Here is a 22,277-nt window from a genome sequence, read left to right on the forward strand (position 1 = left end):
CCACAATATTCTCAATCTCCCGCTTTTTCCAGCGGAGACTATCGTGAGAATAGTAAACGAAATCCTTCCGAATGAGGATCACACAAGGTCGAAGTCAATCCATCGAAAATCGATTTTTCTCGATCTCCATTTTCCAAACTTCACACTCCCTCAGCAAAGAAACCGTTGGCTCTGACCTTTTAAACTTTAGGCATTATATAAAACTTCATTTTTAACTAAACTGCGTCATCACATTAAATCACACAGTGATATGAAGTCATCTTGGCAAATCCAGCCACGAACTGCCCCACCTGACAGGGTGGGTCTTCCTTTTATACCATGTAGAAAAAACCTGTCACATGACCTCTACTGGCGGGAAAATGACATCACTCCACCATTACCTCATGTCCAGAATAACTTCAACCCCAGTCACGTGACAAGGGTACCACTGTCACGTGTCACGGGTACGTAACACTCCTAATGACTCCTTTACCTCGAGTTCCCTTATCAAATCCGGTTCATTACACTACACTAGATCCACAATTGCCTTCTCCCTGGTAGGCTCCAGTACAATCTGCTCTAAGGATCCATCTCGGTGCACTCCACAAACTCCCTTTCTTGGGGTCCAGTGCCAACCTGATATTCGCAGTCTACCTGCATGTTGCATTACCTTTGCGACATGCTAATTTTAACTCTTGATTCAACTTGCACCCTATATCCCGGCTACTATTTGGGGGCCTGTTGATAACTCACTTTAGAGTCTTTTTGCCCTTACAATTTCTCAGTTCTATCCATACTGACTCTACATCTCCTGATTCTATGTCACCCCTCGCAAGGGACTGAATTTCCTTCCTCACCAGTAGAGCCTCCCCAGCCCCTCTGGGCCCACCTGCCTGTCCTTTCAATTGGACGTAAACGCCTGAATATTCATTTCCCAGCCATGGCCCTCCTGCAGCCATGTCTGTGTTATTCCTATAACATCATACTTGCCAATTTCCAACTGAGCCTCAAGCTCATCCACTTTATTGCTTATACTTCGTGCATTCATATATAATACTTTTCATTCATCACTCCCCTCGCTTCTCACACGGACCCCTATTGCACTTGACCATACGCTCCGATGCCTTCCTGAGCTTTCTACCCCTTTAATTCTGTTGTCTTTCTTACGTTTTCTGTTTCACTCTTTCTCTTTAACTGTATCCTTATGTTTCCAGATCGTACCCTCCCCTCCCCCACTTACTAGTTTAATCGCCCCCGTGTAGCAGTGGCAAACCTACCTGTCAGAATGCTGGTTCCCCCGCCTGTTAAGGTGCAACCCGTCCCTTTCGTTCTTCTCCGGCCACACTGCCTGTTGAATTCCTCTCCTGTCTCCCCATTCTCTCCCATTTTCCCGCCCAGCGCCTTCATCTCTCACCCTATTTCCCCCCTCCATCCATCCATCTGCTGCTCCGTCTCCATGTCTTTCTCTACACACTTCCTCATCTTCCTCAAATGTTCTCCCTGTCTCTCACTCCGCCTCACCATTCTCTACCCGTCTCCTGCCCTTCTATTTGTCTCTCACTCACATTCCCTTCCATTCTGTTCCAGATGGTCTGGACCCCACCTACTCTCAGCTGAACTTTCGCCAGAATGAAATTCCCATCGCTAAGGAAGAAAATCCTCCTGTGGCGCCGAGACCAGGAGAAATGCCAATGACTGCTGAGGCAGGTCAGAGTTCAAGTTTTGAAGGGGTCACGTGCTATACGTTATATATAGTGATAATTCATCTGCATCGACCAAATCCTGGCAGCTCGTTCCACAGACTGACCATCATCTGGGTAACAAACGGTTATCAATCGGCTCACCAGCTGAATCTTTTTTTCCCCTCTCTCCTTATAACTGTGCGCTGTGGTCCTCGATTGTCCAGGTCTAAGGTAAATAATTGCGCCCATTCACTCTGTCTGTACTCCTCGTGGTTTTATATACCCCTGAACGGTCACGCCTGCGCTACAAGGAATAAAGTCGCAATCAACCCAACCTCCTTCCTGAACTCAGTCCCTGGAGTCCCGGCATCGTCGTCGTAAATCTCCCCGTGCACTCATTTCCAATTTGATGGCATCTTTCTGGGAACCGTACGTCCAACACTGAACACCGTACTCCACTTGCGACCTCACCGGCGTCCTGTACAAATGCAACATGGTCACCCGACTCCTGTACTCGGTGACATTCTGATGAAGGTCTGCGTTCAGACCCATTCTTCACCGCCCTGTCTACCTGTGACTTCACATTCTGCGAATCGTGTTCCTCTACCGCGGGTCCTTCTGTTCTCCAACACTCCTCAGTGTTCCTCCGGATCGTTGTGAAATTCCAACCCTGGGCTGTCTGACTGAAATACCATAACTATCACATATCCGATTTAAATAGCATTTCCTTCAGCTCGCGACAGGCGCCTAGTCTGAGGAAAGAACTGCAACATTAAACCTTTGCTCCGGACACCGAGCCATTTCTATATCCAGTTAGCCATCCGGCCCTGCGTCGCGCCCATCTTCCAGAGCATATACCATATGGGACCCTGTTAAAATATGGGTACAGTACATCTACCATCCCGACTTAACCAGTCCCCCGCAATCCAGTTAGTCAGATATATCTTCTCGATTCCACATCATCCCCCAGAGCAGATAACCATCTGAGCATTTGTTAATAGCCATGTTAAATATGATACATACACTACTAGTGATTGACCTGTCATCCCCGGTTAAATCAGTCCGACAATTCACCTCGGGTCTCATTAAATCTAGAATCTCCCTGTCTCTTCTATCTTCCACGGTCCCAATCTTCCCTTCTCTCTCCCTCTGTCACTGCTCCGTTCCTTCTCCGTCTCTCCCTACCTCCCTGCCCTCCATCTTCCTGAGCAATCTACCAACTGGGACCTCGTGCTTGGACTTGTTAAGTTCAGCGTACATTATGCCTACAAATCCGCACAAACCAGTCAGTCAAATCTCTCTGGGTCCCACACCAATCTGCAGAGGAGCCAACAAGTGGAAACATTAAACGCCTTATTGAGTTCGCTTCACATCACGTCTACCACCCTGCTCTCATGAACCGTCCGGGTTCCTGAATCCTCATATAGACACTGTTCCTCCCCTGAGCGCAAGAGACTGCAGAACACTGTGGACACAGCTGAGCACATCTCGGCAACCTGCCTCCCCCCCAGGAACTCTGACTATACTTTCTGCTGTCATCGTGATGAAAAAAAACAACCCCACTACCCGGTCATGCTGTTTTCTGCCCCCACCCCATGGGAAAAGATGTCTCACTAGAACATAGAAATCTATAGCAAACTTAGGCCCTTCGGCCCACAATGTTATGCCGACCATGGTAACTATTTTATAAATTGCCTGGAATTTCTATGGCGGAGAGCCGTCTATTTTTTTAAGCTCCATGAGCCTATTTAAGAAGCTCTTTATTGACCCTACTGCACTCTCTTCCACCACCGTCGGCGGCCGTGCATTTCACGCACTCACCACTTTCTGTGTGAAAGTCTTACCCCGTCACCGCCTCGGCACCTATTTCCAAGCACCATAAAACTCTGTTCCGTCGTGTTAGCCATTACACCTCTGGGAAACAGCGTCTGGCTATCGACGTGATCAATGTCTCTTATGATCTTAAACTCCTCTATCAGGCCAATTATTATCCGCCGTCTCTCTGAGGAGAAAGAGCCAAGATCACTCAACCTATTCTCATCAGGTAGGCTAGCCAATCCAGGCAACATCCTTGTAAATCTACTCTGTACTCTCTCTATAGTATTCCCACAGTGAACACAGTGCTCCAAGTAGGATCTAACCATAGTTTTATATAGCTGTAACTCGGCTCAAGGACAGTTTCTATTCAACTGTTATCAGACTATTGAACGGTCCCCTACTGGGATATCAGGTACGCTTAACCTCACAATCGTCACCTCGTGGCCCTTCAACTTTATTGCGTGCCTCCATGCACTTTCTCTGTAACTGTGACGCTTTACTCTGTCACTTTCTGTGACTGTTGTACTGCGTTATATTCCAGCGAAGTGATCTGTATCTGTGGATGTTGCTGAGACCTGTCCTGTTGCTGATGAAAATAAATGATATGATTGAAAATGTAGATGGAGGGTTGGTAAGTCTGCACATAATGCGAAGTTGAGTGGTGTTAGGGACCGCGTAGAAGATCTGCAATGAATGCAGTAGGATATGGATCGGTTTCAGATATGGGTTGGGGAAATGGCAGATTGAGCTTAACCCGGACAAACGCACAATTTGCACTTTGGTAAGTAAAATGGTAACTGATAACACACTATTAAAGACAAGGACCAAAACAGTGTTGATTATCAGAGGGATCTTGTGGTGCAATGTCATTGCTCGTGGCCATGCGTACTGACAGGGATTTATGAAGGCATATAGGATTTTTGTCTTTATTAGGCTGGATCAGGCATATTATATGAGGATTGGGAAGCTCTTAAAAACTTGCAGAAGGAAATTAAGAAGGTCATTAAGAAGGAAACGATGAATTATGAAAGGAAGCTGGTGACTAATATCAAAGAAAATACTGAAGGATTTTTTATGTATTTAAAGGGTAAAAGAGAGTCAAGGGTAGATTTTGGACCAATAGAAAATGATGCTGGGGATATTGTAATGAGACACGCAGAGATGGCAGAGGAACTGAATGTAAATTTTGCGTCCGACTTCACAGCTGAAGAAGTCTGCAGTATGCGGGCATTCAAGAATATTTGTGCAGTGAAAATTATTTGCTTAATGGTCTGAGGGTGGATAAATCTACTGGGCCCGATGGAATGCACCCTCGGGTTCTGAAGAAAGTAGCTGGCGAGATTGCGGAGGCAATAACAATGATCTTTCAAGAAACGATAGATTCTGGCATTGTACCAGATGACTGGAAAATTGAAGATGCTACCCAGCTATTTAGGAAGGGTGGGATGCAGCAGAGAAGAAGCTATAGATGAGTTTACGGAATACCTGCAGGCTAATGATAAGGTAGGCAAAACCCAGCATGGTTTCCTGGAAGGAACATCCTGCCTGATTAAACTACTGCATTTTTTGAGGAAACTACAAGCAGGGTAGTCTAACGGGATGCAGTAGCAATGGTGAACTTGGATTTTCAGAAGGCCTTTGGCAAGGTGCCGCACATGAGGCTGCTTAGGAAGATAAGAACCCAAAACATTATAGGGGAGATACTAGCGTGTGTGGAGCATTGACTGAACAGTAGAAAAGTGAGACTGGGAATAAAGGGATCCTATTCTGTCTGGCTACCGGTTACCAGTGGAGTTCCACAGGTTCGGTGCTGGAGTCGCTGCTTTTTGCGATGAATGTCAATGATTTCCCGCTGACACAAATACAGGTGGAGGAACGAGAAGAGTTGAGGAAACAGAGATCCGGCAGAAAATCGTAGATAGTTTAAGGGAATGGGAAACGAAGTGGCAAAATAAATACAATGTTGGAAAGTTTCCGTTCATGCAGTTTGTTCGGAAGAAATAAACGGGCAGACTGTTATTTAGATCGGGGGAGAATTCAAAATGCAGAAATGCAGAGGGACTTGGCAGTCTTTGTGGAGCATACTCTAAAATTTAACCTCCAGGTTGAGTCAATGGCGAAGTAGGCGATTGCAATGCAGGTATTAATTTCTAGAGGCATAGAATATAAGAGCAGGGATGTGATGTTGAGGCTCTATAAGGCACTCGTGAGACCACACGGAGTATTGTTTGCAGTATTGGGGCTCCTTATTTTAGAAAATGTATACCGTCATTGGAGACGTTTCAGAGAAGTTTCACGAGAATTACTCCAGGAATGAAGGGTTACCGTATGAGGGACCTCCGGAAACTCTTGGGCTGTATTCCCAGTAATTCAGGAGAATGAGGTGGAATCTCATAGAAACATTCCAAATGCAGAGAGGACTCAGCGGATTACATACGGCAAAGTTATTTCCCATGGTAGGGGAGTCGAGAACAAGAGGGCATGAGTCAGGATTGATGGACCTCTGTTTTGAACTGATATTAGGGAGAAATTACTTTAGTTAGAGGTTGGAAAATCTGCGGTATTTGATGCGACAAACAGCTGTGGAGGACAAGTCATTGGATGAATCTGAGGCATAGAAAGATAGGTCATATTTCCAATGTTTGACAAAACAAGGGTTGCATACAACAGTACAACCACGACCAAAATAATAAAACCTTAACCCTCTCTCTTTCCCCTCTCTCACCCATTGTCTCTCTCTCCTTCTGTCCCTCTCGCAACCTCTGCCATTTTTCTCCACTCACTCTGCCCCTCTCTCCCTGACTCTTTCGATAACGCTCTTACTCTTCTCACTGCCACTTCACTCATGACCTCGTTCCCTCTTCTCCCTCCCCACAGCTTGTCAAATTCCTCTCCTCGTTCTGCCTCCCCATTCTCTCCCATTTTCCCGTTCATCGCTTTCATCTGTCACCCTATTTCCTGTCTCCACCCGTCCCCTCATCTACTGCTCAGTGTCCACGTCTCTCTCCACTCACTTCATCCTCTTCCTCATATTTTCTACCTGACTCTCACTCCCCTCCGCACTCCACCTGTCCCTTGCCCTTCTATTTGCCTCTCTCACACATTCTCTTGCATTCTCTCCTAGATTATCTGGATCCCGCCTACTCACAGTTGAACCTTCTCCAAAATGAACTTCCAATCGCTAAGGAAGAAGATCCTCCTATTGCGTCTGGACCAGCAGAAATGTCAGTGACTGCACAGGCAGGTCAGAGTTCACATTGATGATGCCATTCTCAGGGGGTCACGTGATGTACGCACAACTGTACAAGTGTTAATGCATCTTCATCGACCAGTTTCTCTGGCAGTTCCTTCCCCAGACGGAGCACCGTCTGCTTAAAAAAAAATGTCACTCTGCTCCGCAGATAAATCTCCTTCAGCTATCACCACAGAACTGTGCGCTCTGATCCTCGATTCTCAAAGTCTACAGAAAAGGACTCTGCGCATCCATATTGTCTGTGCCCCACATGGCTCCATAGTCCCCTTTGTTCAACTGTAATACTGACACATCCCTTTTTCCCTACTCCCTATCAAATTGTAGATTAATACTTATCATATTATGGTCAGTACCTCCTAATGGCTCCTTTATCTCGAGTTCCCTTATCAAATCCGGTTCATTACACTACACTAGATCCACAATTGCCTTCTCCCTGGTAGGCTCCAGTACAATCTGCTCTAAGGATCCATCTCGGAAGCACTCCACAAACCCCCTTTCTTGGGGTCCAGTGCCAGCCTGATTTTCCCAGTCTACCTGCATGTTGAAATCCCCCATTACAAAGGTGGTTTTACCTTTGCGACATGCTAATATTAACTCTTGATTCAACTTGCACACTATATCCTGGCTACTATTAGGGGCCTATAGATAACTCACATTAGGGTGTTATTGCCCTTACAATTTCTCAGTTCTATCCATACTGACTCTACATCTCCTGATTCTATGTCACCCCTCGCAATGGACTGAATTTCCTTCCTCACCAGTAGAGCCTCCCCAGCCCTTCTGCCCACCTGCGGGTCCTTTCGATTGGACGCTTGAATATTCATTTCCCAGCCCTGACCCTCTTGCAGCCATGTCTATGTTATTCCTACAACATCATACTTGCCCATTTCGAACTGAGCTTCAAGCTCATCCACTTTATTTCTTATACTTCGTGCATTCATATATAATACTTTTCATTCATCTCTCCCCTCGCTTCTCACACGGATCCCTATTGCACTTGGCCATACTCTGCGATCCCTTCCTGAGCTTTCTTCCCCTTTAATTCTGTTGTCTTTCTTAAGTTTTCTGTTTCACTCTTTCTCTTTAACTGTATCCTTATATTTCGAGTTCGTACCCTCCCCTCCCCCACTTACTAGTTTAACCACAACCGTGTGGCAGTGCCAAACCTGCCTGTCAGAACGCTGGTCCCCCGCCTGTTAAGGTGCAACCCGTCCCTTTCCTTCTTCTCCGTCCACACTGCCTGTTGAATTCTTCTCCTCGTTCTGTCTCCCCATTCTCTCCCAGTCTCCAGCCGAGCGCCTTCATCTCTCACCCTATTTCCCCCCTCTCCATCCATTCATCTGCTGCTCCGTCTGCACGTCTTTCTCTGCTCACATCCTCATCTTCTTCAGATTTTCTCCCTGTCTCTCACTCCGTCTCACCATTCTCTACCCGTCTCGTGCCCTTGATTTGTCTCTCTCTCACATTCCCTTCCATTCTGTTCCAGATGGTCTGGACCCCACCTACTCTCAGCTGAACTTTCGCCAAAATGAAATTCCCATCGCTCAGGAAGAAAATCCTCCTATGGCGCCGAGACCAGGAAGAATGCCAATGACTGCTCAGGCAGGTCAGAGTTCACGTTTTGAAGGGGTCACGTGCTAAACGTGCTATATTGTGATAATCATTCTGCATCGACCATTTCCCTGGCAGTACGTTCCATAGACGGAGCACCGTCTGCTTAAAAAATATGTCACTCTGGTCCGCAGTTAAATCTCTTTCTGCTGTCACCTCAGAACTGTGCGCTCTGTTCCCCAATTCTCCAAGTCTATAGAAAATGGCTCTGCGCCTTCACCTTGTCTTTCCCCACTTGGTTTTATAAACCTCTGTAAGGTCACCCATGAATTCCAAGGTATAAAATCCTAACCTGCCCGAATTATCTCCATAACTCAGTCCCTCGATTCTCGGGAATATCCCCGTAAAGCTCCCTCTGCAAACTTTGCTGCTCAGTGGCATTTCACCTAGAGCAGGTGGACAAAACCTGAACACTATACTCCAAGGTGCGCCTACCCTACGTCGTGCACAACTGCAAAGTGACCTCTAGACTCGTTCACCGCCCTATCTAACATTGACCTAATTTTCTGGGAACCATTTTCCAGTATCCCTGGGTCCTTCTATGCTATAACACTCCACGGGGTTCATCCTCTTCACTGTGAATGTCCATCCTGGCTTGTCTTCCTGAAATACTACGTGGTTGGCTTATACAGAAAGTCAGCAGGTATGGGATCCAGTGAGGTTTGGTCAGGTGGATTCAGAATTGGCTTGCCTGCAGAAGGCAAAGCGTCGTGGTGGAGGGCGTACATTCAGATTGGAGGATTGTGACTCGTGGTGTCCCATAAGGATCTGTTTTGGTACCTCTACGTTTTGTGATTTTTATTAATGTCCTGGATGTGGGGTTAGAAGAGTGGGTTGGCAAGTTTGCAGACGACACAAAGGTTGGTGGTGTTGTAGATAGTGTTGAGGATTGTTGAAGATTGTAGAGAGACATTGGCAGGATACAGAAATGGGCTGAGAAGTGGCAGATGGAGTTCAACCCCGAGAAGTGTGAGGTGGTACACTTTGGAAGGACAAACTCCAAGGCAGAGTACAAAGTGTATGGCAGGATACTTGGTAGTGTGGAGGAGAGAGGGAACTTGGATTACATGTCCACAGATTCCTGAAAGTTGCCTCACAGGTAGATAGGTTAGTTAAGAAAGTTTACTGAGTGTTATCTTTCATAAGTCGAGGGATAGAATTTAAGAGTCACGGGTAATGATGCAGATCTGTGAAACTGTTAGGCCACACTTGGAGTACTGTGTCCAGTTCTGGTCGCCTCACTATAGGAAGGATGTGTATTCATTGGAAAGGGTAGGTGCCGACCCCTCAAACCCTGCCTCCCATATAACCACCCCCCATCTTAAATTCTTCCATGTACCTGTCTAGTAGTCTCCTAAACTACACGAGTGTATCTGCCTCCACCATTGACTCAGGCAGTGCATTCCACGCACCAGCCACTCTCTGAGTGAAAAACCTTCCTCTAATATCCGCCTTGAACTTCCCTCACCTTACCTTAAAGCCACGTCCTCTTGTACTGAGCAGTGGTGCCCTAAGGAAGAGGCGCTGGCTGTCCTCTCTGCCTATTCCTCTTAATATCTTGTACATCTCTATCATGTCTCCTCTCATCCTCCTTTTCTTCAAAGAGAAAAGCCCTAGCTCCCTTAATCTCTGATCATAATGCACACTCTCTAAACCAGGCAGCATCCTGGTAAATCTCCTCTGTACCCTTTCCAATGCTTCCACATCCTTCCTATACTGAGGCGACCAGAACGGAACACAGTACTCCAAATGTGGCCTAACTAGAGTTTTATAGAGCTGCGTCATTACATCGCTTCTCCTACACTCTATCCCTCGATTTATGAAAGATAAAACCCCATAAGTTTTCTTATCTACCCTATGTACATGTGAGGCAACTTTCAGGGATCTGTGGACACGTACCCCCAGATCCCTCGGCTCCTGCACACATCCAAGTATCCTGCCATTTACGTTGCACTCTGCCTTGGAGTTTGTCCTCCCAAAGTGTACCACCTCACAATTCTCCGGGTTGAACTCCATCTCCCACTTCTCAGTCCACTTCTGCATCCTATCAACGTCTCTCTGCAATCTTCGACAATCCTCTGCACTATCTACAACACAACCAACCTTTGTGTTGTCTGTAAACTGGTCAACCCTCCATTCCACCCCCACATCACGGTCGTTAATAAAAATCACAAAAAGTAGAGGTCCCAGAACAGATCCTTGTGGCACACCACTAGACAGAACCCTCCAATCTGAAGGCATTCCCTCGACCTCAACCCTCTGCCTTCTGCAGGCAAGACTGTTCTGAATCCACCTGGCCAAACCTCCCTGGATCCCATGCCTTCTGACTTTCTGAATAAGCCTACTGTGTGGATCCTTGCCAAATGCCTTACTAAACTCAATGTAGATCACATCCACTGCACGACCGTCATCTATATGTCTGGTCACCTCCTCAAACAACTCTGTCAGGCGTGGTAGGCACGACCTGGCCTTCGCAAAGCCATGCTGACTGTCCCTGATCAGACAATGATCCTCTAAATGCCCATAGATCATATCTCTGAGAATCTTTTCCAAAAGCTTTCCCGCCACAGACGTAAGGCTCACTGGTTTATAATTACCTGGACTATCCCTACTAACCTTTCTAAACAAAGGAAAAACATTCGCCACCCTCCAATCCTCCGGTACCATTCCCGTGGACAACGAGGACATAAGGATCCTAGCCAGAGGTTCAGAAATCTCTTCCGTTACCTCGTGTAGGAGCCTGTGGCATATTCCGTCAGGCCACGGGGACCTATCCGTCCTAATGTATTTTAACAACTCGAACACCTCCACTTCCTTAATATCAACATGCTCCAGAACATCAACCTCACTCATTGTCCTCACCGTCATCAAGTTTCCTCTCATTGGTGAACACCGAAGAGAAGTATTCATTGAGGACCTCGCTCACTTCCACAGCCTCCAGGCACGACTTCCCACTTTTATCTCTAATCGGTCCTACATTCACTCCTGTCATCCTTTTGTTTTTCACATTGAAGGATTGAAGACTGCCTTGGAGTTTTCCATTGCCTTGCTCCCCAAGGCCTTCTCATGCTCCCTTCTTGCTCTTCTCAGCCCCTTCTTAAGCTCCTTTCTTGCTACCCTATATTCCTCAATAGACCCATGTGATCCTTCCTTCCTAAACCTCATGTATGCTGCCTTCTTCCAGCTGACTAGATTTTCCACTTCACTTGTCAACCATTGTTTATCTTCCCCACCGGGACAAATTTATCCTTAACATCCTGCAAGAGATCCTTAAACATCGACCACATGTCCATAGTACATTTCCCTGCAAAAACATCATCCCAATTCACACCCGCAATTTCTATCTTTATAGCCTCATAATTTCCCCTTCCCCATTTAAATATTTTCATGTCCTCTCTGATTCTATCCTTTTCCAAGATAATGCTAAATGTCAGGGAGCGGTGATCACTGTCCCCCCAGATCTGTGTTAAGCAGGCACATTGCACGCATGTCTTTATCATTGAGGACACTGGTTTCAAAAGTCAGAAGTTATGTTGCAACTTCATCAAAATGACTATTAAGGCTGCATCCGGAATATTATACCTAATTTTGTTCACCACATTGTTGAGAGGATTCGAAGGCCTTGGATAACCTCCGAAGATGTTGAACGAGAGATCCGACAGAGGTTTCTAAGGTCACAAAAGTCATAGACTGAGAAGACAGACAGTTCCTTTTTCCAAAGTCGAAATTATCATACCAGAAGGAGTGCATTCGGGACAACATTGTAGGCCTGTTTCTGTACTCTGCTGGATGGTCTCTGTTCCTCAGGGTCCCTCTGTTTTGCAACACTCTCAACGGTCCCTGTACCTGTGACTCCACTTTCTAGGAACCGTGTACCTGTAGCCCTGCGTCCTTCCGTTCTTTAACATGTCGCAAGTTTCCTCACTTTGACCGTGCAAGTCCTACCCTGTTGTTTGCCCTCCTGAAATACGATAGTTCCAACTAAATTGCAAGTGCTCCTGTTCAGCCGACTTCCCCGGCAAATCGAAATCCCACTGTAAGAGGTAACTGTCTTCACTGTTTAAAACGCCATCAACATTAATGTCGTCTGCAAGCTCACCTACCGTGTATTGTATAATCTGCAATAAATGGTCGATATAATTGACAAAGATCACTGGTCCCACCACCGACCACCCTTGGGCAACGCTAGTGACGGGATTCCAGTCTGAGAAATGGACTGCAACTCTAAACTTTGTCCCATATCGCTGAGCCAAATATATACCGAATCAACCATCCCTCCCTGCGTCGCACACCATCCCCAGGGCGGTATACCATCTGGGTTCTTGTTAAATTCTATGTACATTACATCCAGCACCTCGGACTGAGCAGTCCTCCTTAATGAAATCGGTCAGAGAGGTCTGCTTCGGTTCCAAAACATCCTCACACCAGTCTCTCATCTGAGCCCTTGTTAATAGCCTTGTTCAAGCCTCTGTATGGTACATTTAGTGCCAGTTCCTGGTCTGTCCTCCACAGTCAAATCCGCCCGAAAAATCCACCTGGGTCTCACGTCACCTGTCATCTCCTTCCCCCTTCTCTGGTCTATTTTCCCGATCTTTCCCTCTCCCGCCCAATCTCACTGCTCCAATTCTTCTCTCTCTACATTCCTCTCTTCTATCTTCCAGAGTGATCTACCATCTGGATTTTGATACGGGACTTGTCAAGCATCCATTATGCCTATCAATCCGGACATATCAGTCAATCAAGTTCCCCTGGGGCCCATACCATTACACGGAGTAGTCTATCATGTTGAAAAAAAAGTCTTATTTTCTTCTCTGTTCACAAGGTCAACTTCCCTGTTCTCATGAAACGCCCTGGTTCCTTACTGAAAATATGAACACTGCTCCGCCCATGACCGCTGGAAACTGCAGAGCGTTGTGGAAAGAGCTGAGCCCAGCTCCGAAACCAGCTTCCCCTCCATGAACTCTTTCTACACATAGCGCTGTTTCGATGTTTCGATAAAGCACCCAGCATCATCAAGGGTCCCCGGACATTCTGTCTACTGCACCCTCCCATCGGAGGGAAAATGCGAAAGCATGTATCAGGAGGCTCAAGGACAGCTTGTACACTACAGTAATCAGACTATTGAACGGACCCCTAGTACGATAAGATGTGCTCTTGACATCAAATCTTCCTCTTCGCTGCTCTTGAAATTTAAAGTCCTTCTGCACTACAATTTCTCTGTAATTTTGATACTTTATTCTGCATTCTGTGATTGAGTAACCTTGTCCTACTCCAATGAAGTGACCTGTGCCTATGGATGTGGGTGGGATCTCTCCTATCTGTGATGTTTATATGGATTACTTCAAATTATCTGGATAAACAGGGTCTGATTAGTAACAGTCAACATGGATTTGTGAGTGGAACTTCATGTTTGACAAATCTTAGTGAATTTTTTGGAAAGGTAACTGGGAAAGTTGACGACGGTGAAGCAGTGGATGTTGTCTCTATGGACTACAGTAAGTAATTGACAAGGTTCCACACGGAAGCTTAGTTAGGAAGGTTCAACTGTTAGGTATTAATATTGAAGCAGTAAAATGTATTCAACGGTGGCTGGATGGGAGATGCCAGAGGGTAGTGGTGGATAACTGTATGTCATGTTGGAGGCCGGTGACCTTGTGTGCCTCAGGGATCTGTACTGGGTCTAATGTTGCTTCTCATATACATTAATGATCTGGATGATGGGGTGGTAAATTGGATTAGTAAGTATGCAAAGATACTAAGATAGGTGGCGTTGTGGATAGTGAAACAGGTTTTCAAAGCTTGCAGGGAGATTTGGGCCAGTTAGAAATGTGTGCTGAAAGATAGCAGATGGAGTTTAATACTAGGTTTGAGGTGCTAAATTTTGATAGGTCTAATCAAAATAGGACATACCTGGTAAATGGTAGGGCTTTGAGGATTGCAGTAGAACAGAGTGATCTAGGAATAATGGTGCACAGTTCCCTGAAGGTGGAATCTCATGTGGATAGGGTGGTGAAGAAAGCTTTTTGTATGCTGGCCTTTATAAATCAGAGCATTGTGTATAGGATTTGGGATGTAATGTTAAAATTGTACAAGGCATTGGGGAGGACAAATTTCGAGTATTGTGCACAGTTCTGGTCTCCGAACTATAGGAAAGATGTCAACAAAATAGAGAGAGTACAGAGGAGATTTACGAGAATGTTAGCTGGGTTTCAGCACCTAAGTTACAAAGAAAGTTTGAACAAGTTAGGCCTTTATTCTTTGGATCGTAGAAGGTTGAGGGGGGACTTGATAGGGTTTTTTTAATTACCAGAGGTATAGATAGAGTTGACGTGGATAGGTTTATTTTTTCATTGAAAACAGTGGAGATTCAAACAAGAGGACATGAGTTGAGAGTTAAGGAGCAAAAGTTTTGACGGGACATTTTTACACAGAGAGTGGTAGCTGTGTGGAACGATCTTCCAGTGGAAGTGGTGGAAGCAGGTTCGATGTTGCCATTTAAAGTAAAGTGGATAGGTATATGGACAGGAAAGGAATGGAGGGATATGGGCTGAGTGAACAGGTGAGAGTAAGCTTTCGGAACGGAGTAGAAGGGCCGAGATGGCCTGTTTCCTTGCTGTAATTGTTATATGGTTATACATATATATATATATGAACGATTTGGATAAAAATGTAGATGTGTGGTTTGGTATGTTTGCGGATGATACATTGATGGGTGTTGTGTTCGTTTAGTGGACCTGCAAAGAATTCCGTAGGACATGGATCGGTTTCTGATATGGGATGGAGGAATGGCAGATGGTGTTTAACCCGGACAAACGTAAAATGTTGTACCTTGGTAGGCAAAATGTTCAGATATAGCACAAGCTCATAAGAGTAACAGAGTGTATCATTCACAAATGTGAAATGTCTAAAACCAGCGTTGCCGGCCGAAGGGCCTGTCCCTGTGCTGTTCAGGCTGGTCTACGATGCCGGATGTTAAAAACACACAAAGCCTTGTTAAATGTCCAGGTTCTCACAGGTCTTGTCCACAGACAGCAGAGTTCCCAGTGCGGATCCGTGGGTAACACCGCCAGTCACGGACGTCCGCCGGTCTCTGGGTTCTGTGGACAAGCCAGTACGGAAACTTAATTCCCAATTCACTGTGAGTCCCAGTCATCAAAATCTTGTGAATGGATCTCCCATGAGAAAGACTTTGTCAAAGGCCCGTCTATAGTCAACTCTTTATCTCTCCATTGAACCGCGTGATCAATCCGAGATCCCTTTCCCTGTCGACAGTTTGTTCTGTCGTTAACTGTCTCCTGTCCCTTCACATTTAACGCCCCAAAGGAAAATACCTCACACTTAGCTGAGCTAAACGCCGTTTGCCATTTTCCACACAGATCTACAACTGATCCATACCCCACCGAATCTATTGGCGATATTCCGCACTGTCCACAAAACCACCAATCTTTGTGTCGTCTGAGATTTTACATCCATCCATCGCTACTTGCATCCAGGTCAATCACACCCTTCACAAACACCGAATGGTCCGGATGCATATGTATACCAATTCCCACCATCTTTTCCCTTTTTTCTCAAAATATATTTTGTTTTATTTTTTTACTGAAAAACATTTCGGAACAGACACTTCCGGCCATTCAGGCCGCGCTGCTCAACAATTCTTCGAATTATTCCGTTTTCTATTGACTGTTCAATTTACAATAACCAATTAACCAACTTACCGGTATGTCTTTGGACTGTGGGAGGAAACCAGAACGCCCGGGGGGAAATCTACTCGCTCGTGGAGAGAAATTGGAAATTCCTTGCAGGCAGCGGCGGGAATTGAACTCGGGTTGCTGGTACCATAAAGCGCTGCGCTTATCATCACGTGGCCGTACCGCCCTGATCCTTGTCAGCAGCCACAAAACAAAAATGCACAATGGAGTCCACGAAAATCCCCTCAACATTGTAATGCCCACAAGAACGTCATTTATCTCATCCGTGAAAAAGGACAAACGCGGGCGAACAACAATAGAGCAACGAAAAATAATAAACCCCTGACAATCTCTCAATGAACTCTTTTGTACCCCATCCTCTCTCGCTCCCTTTGTCTCTTCCCACTCTCTCCCATTTTTCCTCCCCTCACTCTCCCTCTCTTCCCCATTCTTTCACTGTCTCTCTCGCACATTACACTCACCCTTCACTCATAACATCGCTTCCTCTTTTTATGGAGTCATTCCCTGTCTCCGTTCCCTTCTCGTTTTCCTTCCCCCCATTCTCTCACATTTTACCCCTATCGCTCCCCTCTCACTCTCACCATCTTCTCCATCTGTTTATCTGAATCGTCTCTCCACAGGTCCGCATAAACAGGAGCCGAACGAGAACATCGGAATTACACCGTACCATAAGATCTGTCTACTCTCTCTAATTACGTTCGTCCTCTTCGCGATCGTGGTCGGGCTCTCGATCCATGGTGAGTCGAACGGACTTCGGTTGGAATCAGACCGTAAGCTGGGAGTGTGGAATAAAACGTTAGCTAAAACCTCACAGTGCCTCGTCCACGCCGCTCAACGTGTCACAACTGTCCCTCACCATGACACTGAAACGTAATGTACCGTGATACCGGCACGTACCTCACCGTGACACTGTCACGCCCCTCACCGTGAAACTGACGCTTCCCTCATCTTGACAGGGACACAGCTCCCACCGTGACACCGAATCCCACCTCACCGTGACGCCGAAAAATACTAAACTCTGAATCCGGACGGCCAATTCCCCGCGGATCCCATGTATCATCATCCTCTGGATAAGCCTCCCCTGAGGGACCCATCAAACACCCAGGGCTCGAACTTAATCGATCACATTCGGGAGACGTGACAAAATCTCTGGAATCAGAGAGACCCTTGTCGGCCCTGGGAAGTCAAGGGATTTTGACTCTCAGCGATGAGGCTCATTGTAACTGGGATTGAGAGAGGGAGGGGTGATCGTGGTGGGAGGAGAGACCGCGGCTGGTGGGTGGAAGGGGGTCCCAGTGGGGGACACGGCTGAAATCACCCACACACTGAAAGAGAACATGGGAAATAGATCGAACCGTAGGATCTGCCTGTGGCGTCCCTTTACGTCCGTCATTATCGTGATTGTTGCCGGGCTCTCGACCCACGGTGGAAGTAGGTTCTAAATAAATTGTTACTGGGAAACACCACAGGGACACCGACACGACCTTCACCGTGACCCGTCCAGCTCCGAACCGTGACAAAGACTCACACGTCTTTGTAACACCCCTTACCGAGACGGTATCACCCCTCATCATACCGCCGATGCACCGTTCACTGAGGCAATTATCCACACATCACCCTGACACAGGCAAACCCTCACAGTGATAGCGACACCGAAATTCACAGAGAAACATTCATCGACGCACACCTCAGCATGACACCGTCACACCTACCATACCCATGACATGCCTCTCACCGTGACACAGACACACGCCACACCATGACACAGATACTCTAACAACCGTGACATCACCACGCCCCTCACTCTGACATTTCCCTCGCTGTGACATCGAGATACACTTCACTGTGATCCGGCACACCTCTTGCCGGGGTACAGAAACAACTAACACAGTGTCCCGCACGATACTTACACATAACCCCATTGTAACATCAGCAAAACAATCACCGGGACATTGACATGGCCCTCAAAGTGTCACAGACACGCCCCTCAAGGTGACGCCGACGCCTCTCACTGTGCCACAAGCACATCCTTCACTGTGACACCCTTCACCGTGACACTGACACAACACTCTCTGTGACCCGTTCGGTAGCGTGACGCTGACTCACGTGTCACTGTAAACGCTAAACATCCTTCACCACCTCTCTCAGTATCACAGATTCGTCAGCCTCAGATCACCTCCGACCGGAACTACCATGAGTTAAACTCAACCCTTCAATCGAAGCTTTCTGCGCTCAACTCTAACCTGTCCGTTCTTAAACAAATGCACAGCGAACTCCGACACCATTTCTGTGAATTGTTGACCAGCAGAAGAGGTGAGGCATCTTTCACCGGCTCTTCATCACAGGGCAGGCATGGAGAGGAAGCGTCACTCTGTGCTTGCTATCAGGAGTGTGTGAAGATATGGAATGTAGGGTGATTCTCTCTGTGTTTGACCCGGTGAGTGTGTGATGGGGCCGCGTGGAGGAAGTTTCACTCTATCACTGAATCCAGGAAAGTTTGATGGGAGATGGTGGAGGTGGATTCACTCTGTGTCTGAACACGGGTCTATGAAATGTAACATTACAGCTTCACTCTTGGCCTCACTCCGGGAATGTCTGATGGGACGCTATGGATCCAGCTTCACTCTGTGTCTGACAGTGGGTTTGTGTGATGGGGTACTGCCCAGAGACACACCATGTCTGAAACCTGAAGTGTGTTATGGCACCGTGGAAAGAGAGTTTCACTCTGAATCCGGGAGTGTGTGACGAGACGGTGCAGCGGAGGATTCATTCTGCGTCTGAATCCGGGAGAGTGTGATGGGATCGTGGAGAGACAGCTTCAGTTTGTATCTGATTCGGGACGTGAGTGATGGGACGTTGTGGAGGGAGCTTCACTCTGTGTCTGACCCCGGGAGAGTGCCTGACCCCGGGAGTGTGTGACGGGACGGAGTGGAGGGAGATTCACTCTGTGCCTGACCCCGGGAGTCTGTGATGGGACAGTGTGCAAGGAGTAACACACAGAAACTGTCTCCGGAAGAGTGTAACCGGACGGTGTGCAAGAAACCTCACTCCACGTCTGACCTCGGGCGTTTATAAAAGGCAGTGTGCACGGAGCTTCACTCCACGTCTGACCCCGGGCGTTTATAAAAGACAGTGTGCACGGAGCTTCACTCCACGCCTGACGCCTGGAGTGTGTGATGGTCCGTGGAGAGGGAGATTCAGTCTGCATCTGACCGTGTTAGTGTGTGATCGGACGCAGGGATCGTAAATATGTGTGTCACCCCGGGTGTGTGTGATTGGGAAGTGTGAAGGGAGATTCACTCTTTGTGTCACTGTTCCTTGTCCCTGATTTTCAGAGCAAATGTGTTCCAAGAACTGGGTCACAAATAAAGACCGGAGTTATTACGTATCCACGTTTGAAACATCTTTCGAAAAAGCGATTCAAGAATGTTCAAATCGTCATTCAAGGCTGCTGGAAATCAATTCAAGCGATGAAGCGGTATGTGTCACAGTACGAGAAGCTCCCACAGTAACACAGGAATCATTACACACAGAGTGAATCTCCCTCCCCACCGCCCCAACACACACTCCCGGGATCAGACACAGAGTGTATCTCCCTCCCCACCGTCCCATCTCACACTCCCCGAGTCAGACACAAAGTGAATCTCCCTCCACACCGTACCATCACAGATTCCGGTTATAATCAATAGAGAGAAGGTACGTAGATCGTTTTCATTTCTTGGCATTAATCAAGTAAATTTACCTTCCCAGCTCTTTGTATCCCACAATCTTCTGGACATCAACTCTGGATTCTGGATTGAAAAATGCGAAAACGGGTGAGATTATCACTAATCTGTGGGGTGAAAATTGGTTATTGACGTAGCCCTGACGGGAGAAAATGGGATTAGTTTACGGACTGAAGTAGTTTTGTCGTAAAAGGGAGGGGCATTGAGATTTGTTTGTAGACTGTACGTTGGCAGGGGTTAGCGTGGTACAATGGGAACATTTTGGGGCCGACCTGTGTCTGTCGGGGAAGGACACTGCAGTGGGAATATTTCGGAAACTGCCAGGAGGCAGTGGGGAGTGATCAGTGACAGAGATTATTTTGGCCCTGACGCATGTGAGTGAGGACAGCGCGGTGCAGTGGGATCATTTTGGAGATAGTTGCTGGGCTGTGAGGAGAGGGAGCAACAGTGGGAATAGTTTGGTGAACGACACGGATCTGAGGGGTGAGAGTAGGACAACTGGAGTAGTTTGGAGACCGATGCAGGGCGGTGGCACACAGTGGGATTAACGGAATTAGTTTGCGAACTGAGGCAACGATGTGGGGGAGAGGGTGCCAGTGGTATAAGTCTGGAGGCGTACCAGAGGCGATGGGGAGAGCGCGGTGTAGTGGGATATGTCGGGAGACGGACACGAAGGTCTGGGTAGAGGAAGGGGCAACGAGATGAACCTGGCACCACACAGGGCTGAGGAAAGAGTGTGGAACAGTGGGATTCATTTCGGGACAGCCATAGGTCTGTGGGGAAACGATGGGACCGTGGGGTTTGTTCGGGGACTGAAACAGATCAGGGGTGGGAGGGTGGGCCTGTTCGATTCGTAGGGGGACTGAAAGGGGATTGTGGTGAGAAAGCGGTTTGGTGGGATTAGTTTGGGGGCTACGGGGCTGTGGGGAAACATCGGGTCAGTACAATTAGTTAGGGAACTGGCGCAGGATTGTGGGGAGATATTGGGACCGTGGTATTTTTCTGGGTACCGGCCCGGGGCCGTGGGGACAGAGTGGTTGAGTGGGATGAGTTTGGGGACTGAAAGGGGACTGTGGTGAGAAAGCGGTTCGGTGGGATTAGTTTGGGGGATACAGGGCTGTGCGGAAACATCGGGTCAGTACGATTAGTTAGGGAACTGACTCAGGATTGTGGGGAGACATTTGGTCAGTACAATTAGTTAGGGAACTGACTCAGGATCGTGGGGAGGCACTGGGACCGTGGTATTTTTCTGGGTACCGGTACGGAGCTCTGGAGAGAGAGTGGTTGAGTGGGATGATTTTGGGGGCTCACACAGGCAATTTGGAGAGATCGAAATAATGGGATTAGCTTGGGGGCGGTCTCCGCTCGGGTTCTCTACTGCAGCTGTAGTTTTTTTCTCTGATGGAATTGTTTAACACTCCTGGATAGGAATGTGGGCCACAGTCTCCTGTACAAGGGGTCCTCTGAATCGCCCGTCTGCAGTCAGTGCGTAAGGAGTAACCCTTGTGATGGTAATTGGAGTTTCATCTGCGAGAGGTCGGCAGCTTTGTTCCCGGATGTTCCTGAAAAGATCCAGGATCTCTGTCAACAGCCAGTGGAGAAGACATGAATCAAGTGACTACCCCCATTTTCTCCTTCTCTCCCCTTCACTCTCACTCCTAAATCCTGTCAAATTCCCTCCCCACCCTCTCTGCCCCTCCCTCCTACTCCATCTCCTCCTCTTATCGCCATCATATTCTCCGCACCAGACACCGACAAACCCCTCTCGCCGTCTATCCCTTTCGTTCTCGCCATTCCCCCCGTCCCGCTCTTCCCCGCTCCCTCTACCCCTCAGCTCCCCTTATTCCCTGGAACTTTCTCCGCCCTCACTTTCTCTGCTCCCTCTGGACTCTTCTTTCACCTCTCTCCCTTTCCCTCCTCAGGAACTCACAACCTCCACTTCCCGTTTAATCTAAACCCTCGGTCTCCCTGATCTCTCACTCTCTTTCTGTTTTCCACTCACTCTCACCTCAATCCTGTGCCGCCTGGTTCTCGATAACCCAACCCTGGGTGACGGTCTGTGCTCATTCCCTCTGTCTGTGCCCCTCTCGTGTTTATGGAACTCTGTAAGGTTATAACTACGCTCCAGGGAATAAAGTCCCAACCTTCCCTCCCTCCCACCATAACTCAGTCCTCCGAGTTCAGGCAATATCCCCGTAGAACTCCCTGTACAATATATCCAGTTCACTTGCATTTTTCCTAAAGCAGGGCGGCCTCACCGACATCTTGTACCACGGCAACGTGACCTCCCGACTCCTGTACTCGGTGTGACTGGTGAAGACCAGCGGGCCAAGTGTCCTGTCCACCCTATCGGATGTTTTCCATAGGAATCGCTATTTCAATTATTATCTGAAACTTATATAACCTGGAATTTGTTGTTTTGCAGCATCGATCCGGCGCAAAGATGTAGAATCAATGTAAATTGCAAAAAAATAAATAAAATAAAAACCTGAAAAAT

At 47.4% G+C, this 22,277-nt stretch overlaps 1 protein-coding gene across 1 annotated transcript in view; it reads left to right on the forward strand.

The window, feature by feature from the left end:
* LOC140719890 (uncharacterized) overlaps positions 1-21,389 on the forward strand; it is a 106,345-nt gene extending 84,956 nt beyond the window's left edge. The window contains exons 4-11 of the mRNA XM_073034816.1: positions 1,567-1,686; positions 6,604-6,723; positions 8,219-8,338; positions 16,676-16,792; positions 18,204-18,368; positions 19,391-19,533; positions 19,806-19,870; positions 21,209-21,389. Coding sequence (XP_072890917.1) covers positions 1,567-1,686; positions 6,604-6,723; positions 8,219-8,338; positions 16,676-16,792; positions 18,204-18,368; positions 19,391-19,533; positions 19,806-19,870; positions 21,209-21,389 — 1,031 coding nt within the window. The remainder of the gene's footprint in view (positions 1-1,566; positions 1,687-6,603; positions 6,724-8,218; positions 8,339-16,675; positions 16,793-18,203; positions 18,369-19,390; positions 19,534-19,805; positions 19,871-21,208) is intronic.
* Positions 21,390-22,277: the final 888 nt, after the last annotated feature.

Source organism: Hemitrygon akajei, unplaced genomic scaffold (genome assembly GCF_048418815.1).
Source record: "Hemitrygon akajei unplaced genomic scaffold, sHemAka1.3 Scf000033, whole genome shotgun sequence".
NCBI classification, from domain to species: domain Eukaryota; kingdom Metazoa; phylum Chordata; class Chondrichthyes; order Myliobatiformes; family Dasyatidae; genus Hemitrygon; species Hemitrygon akajei.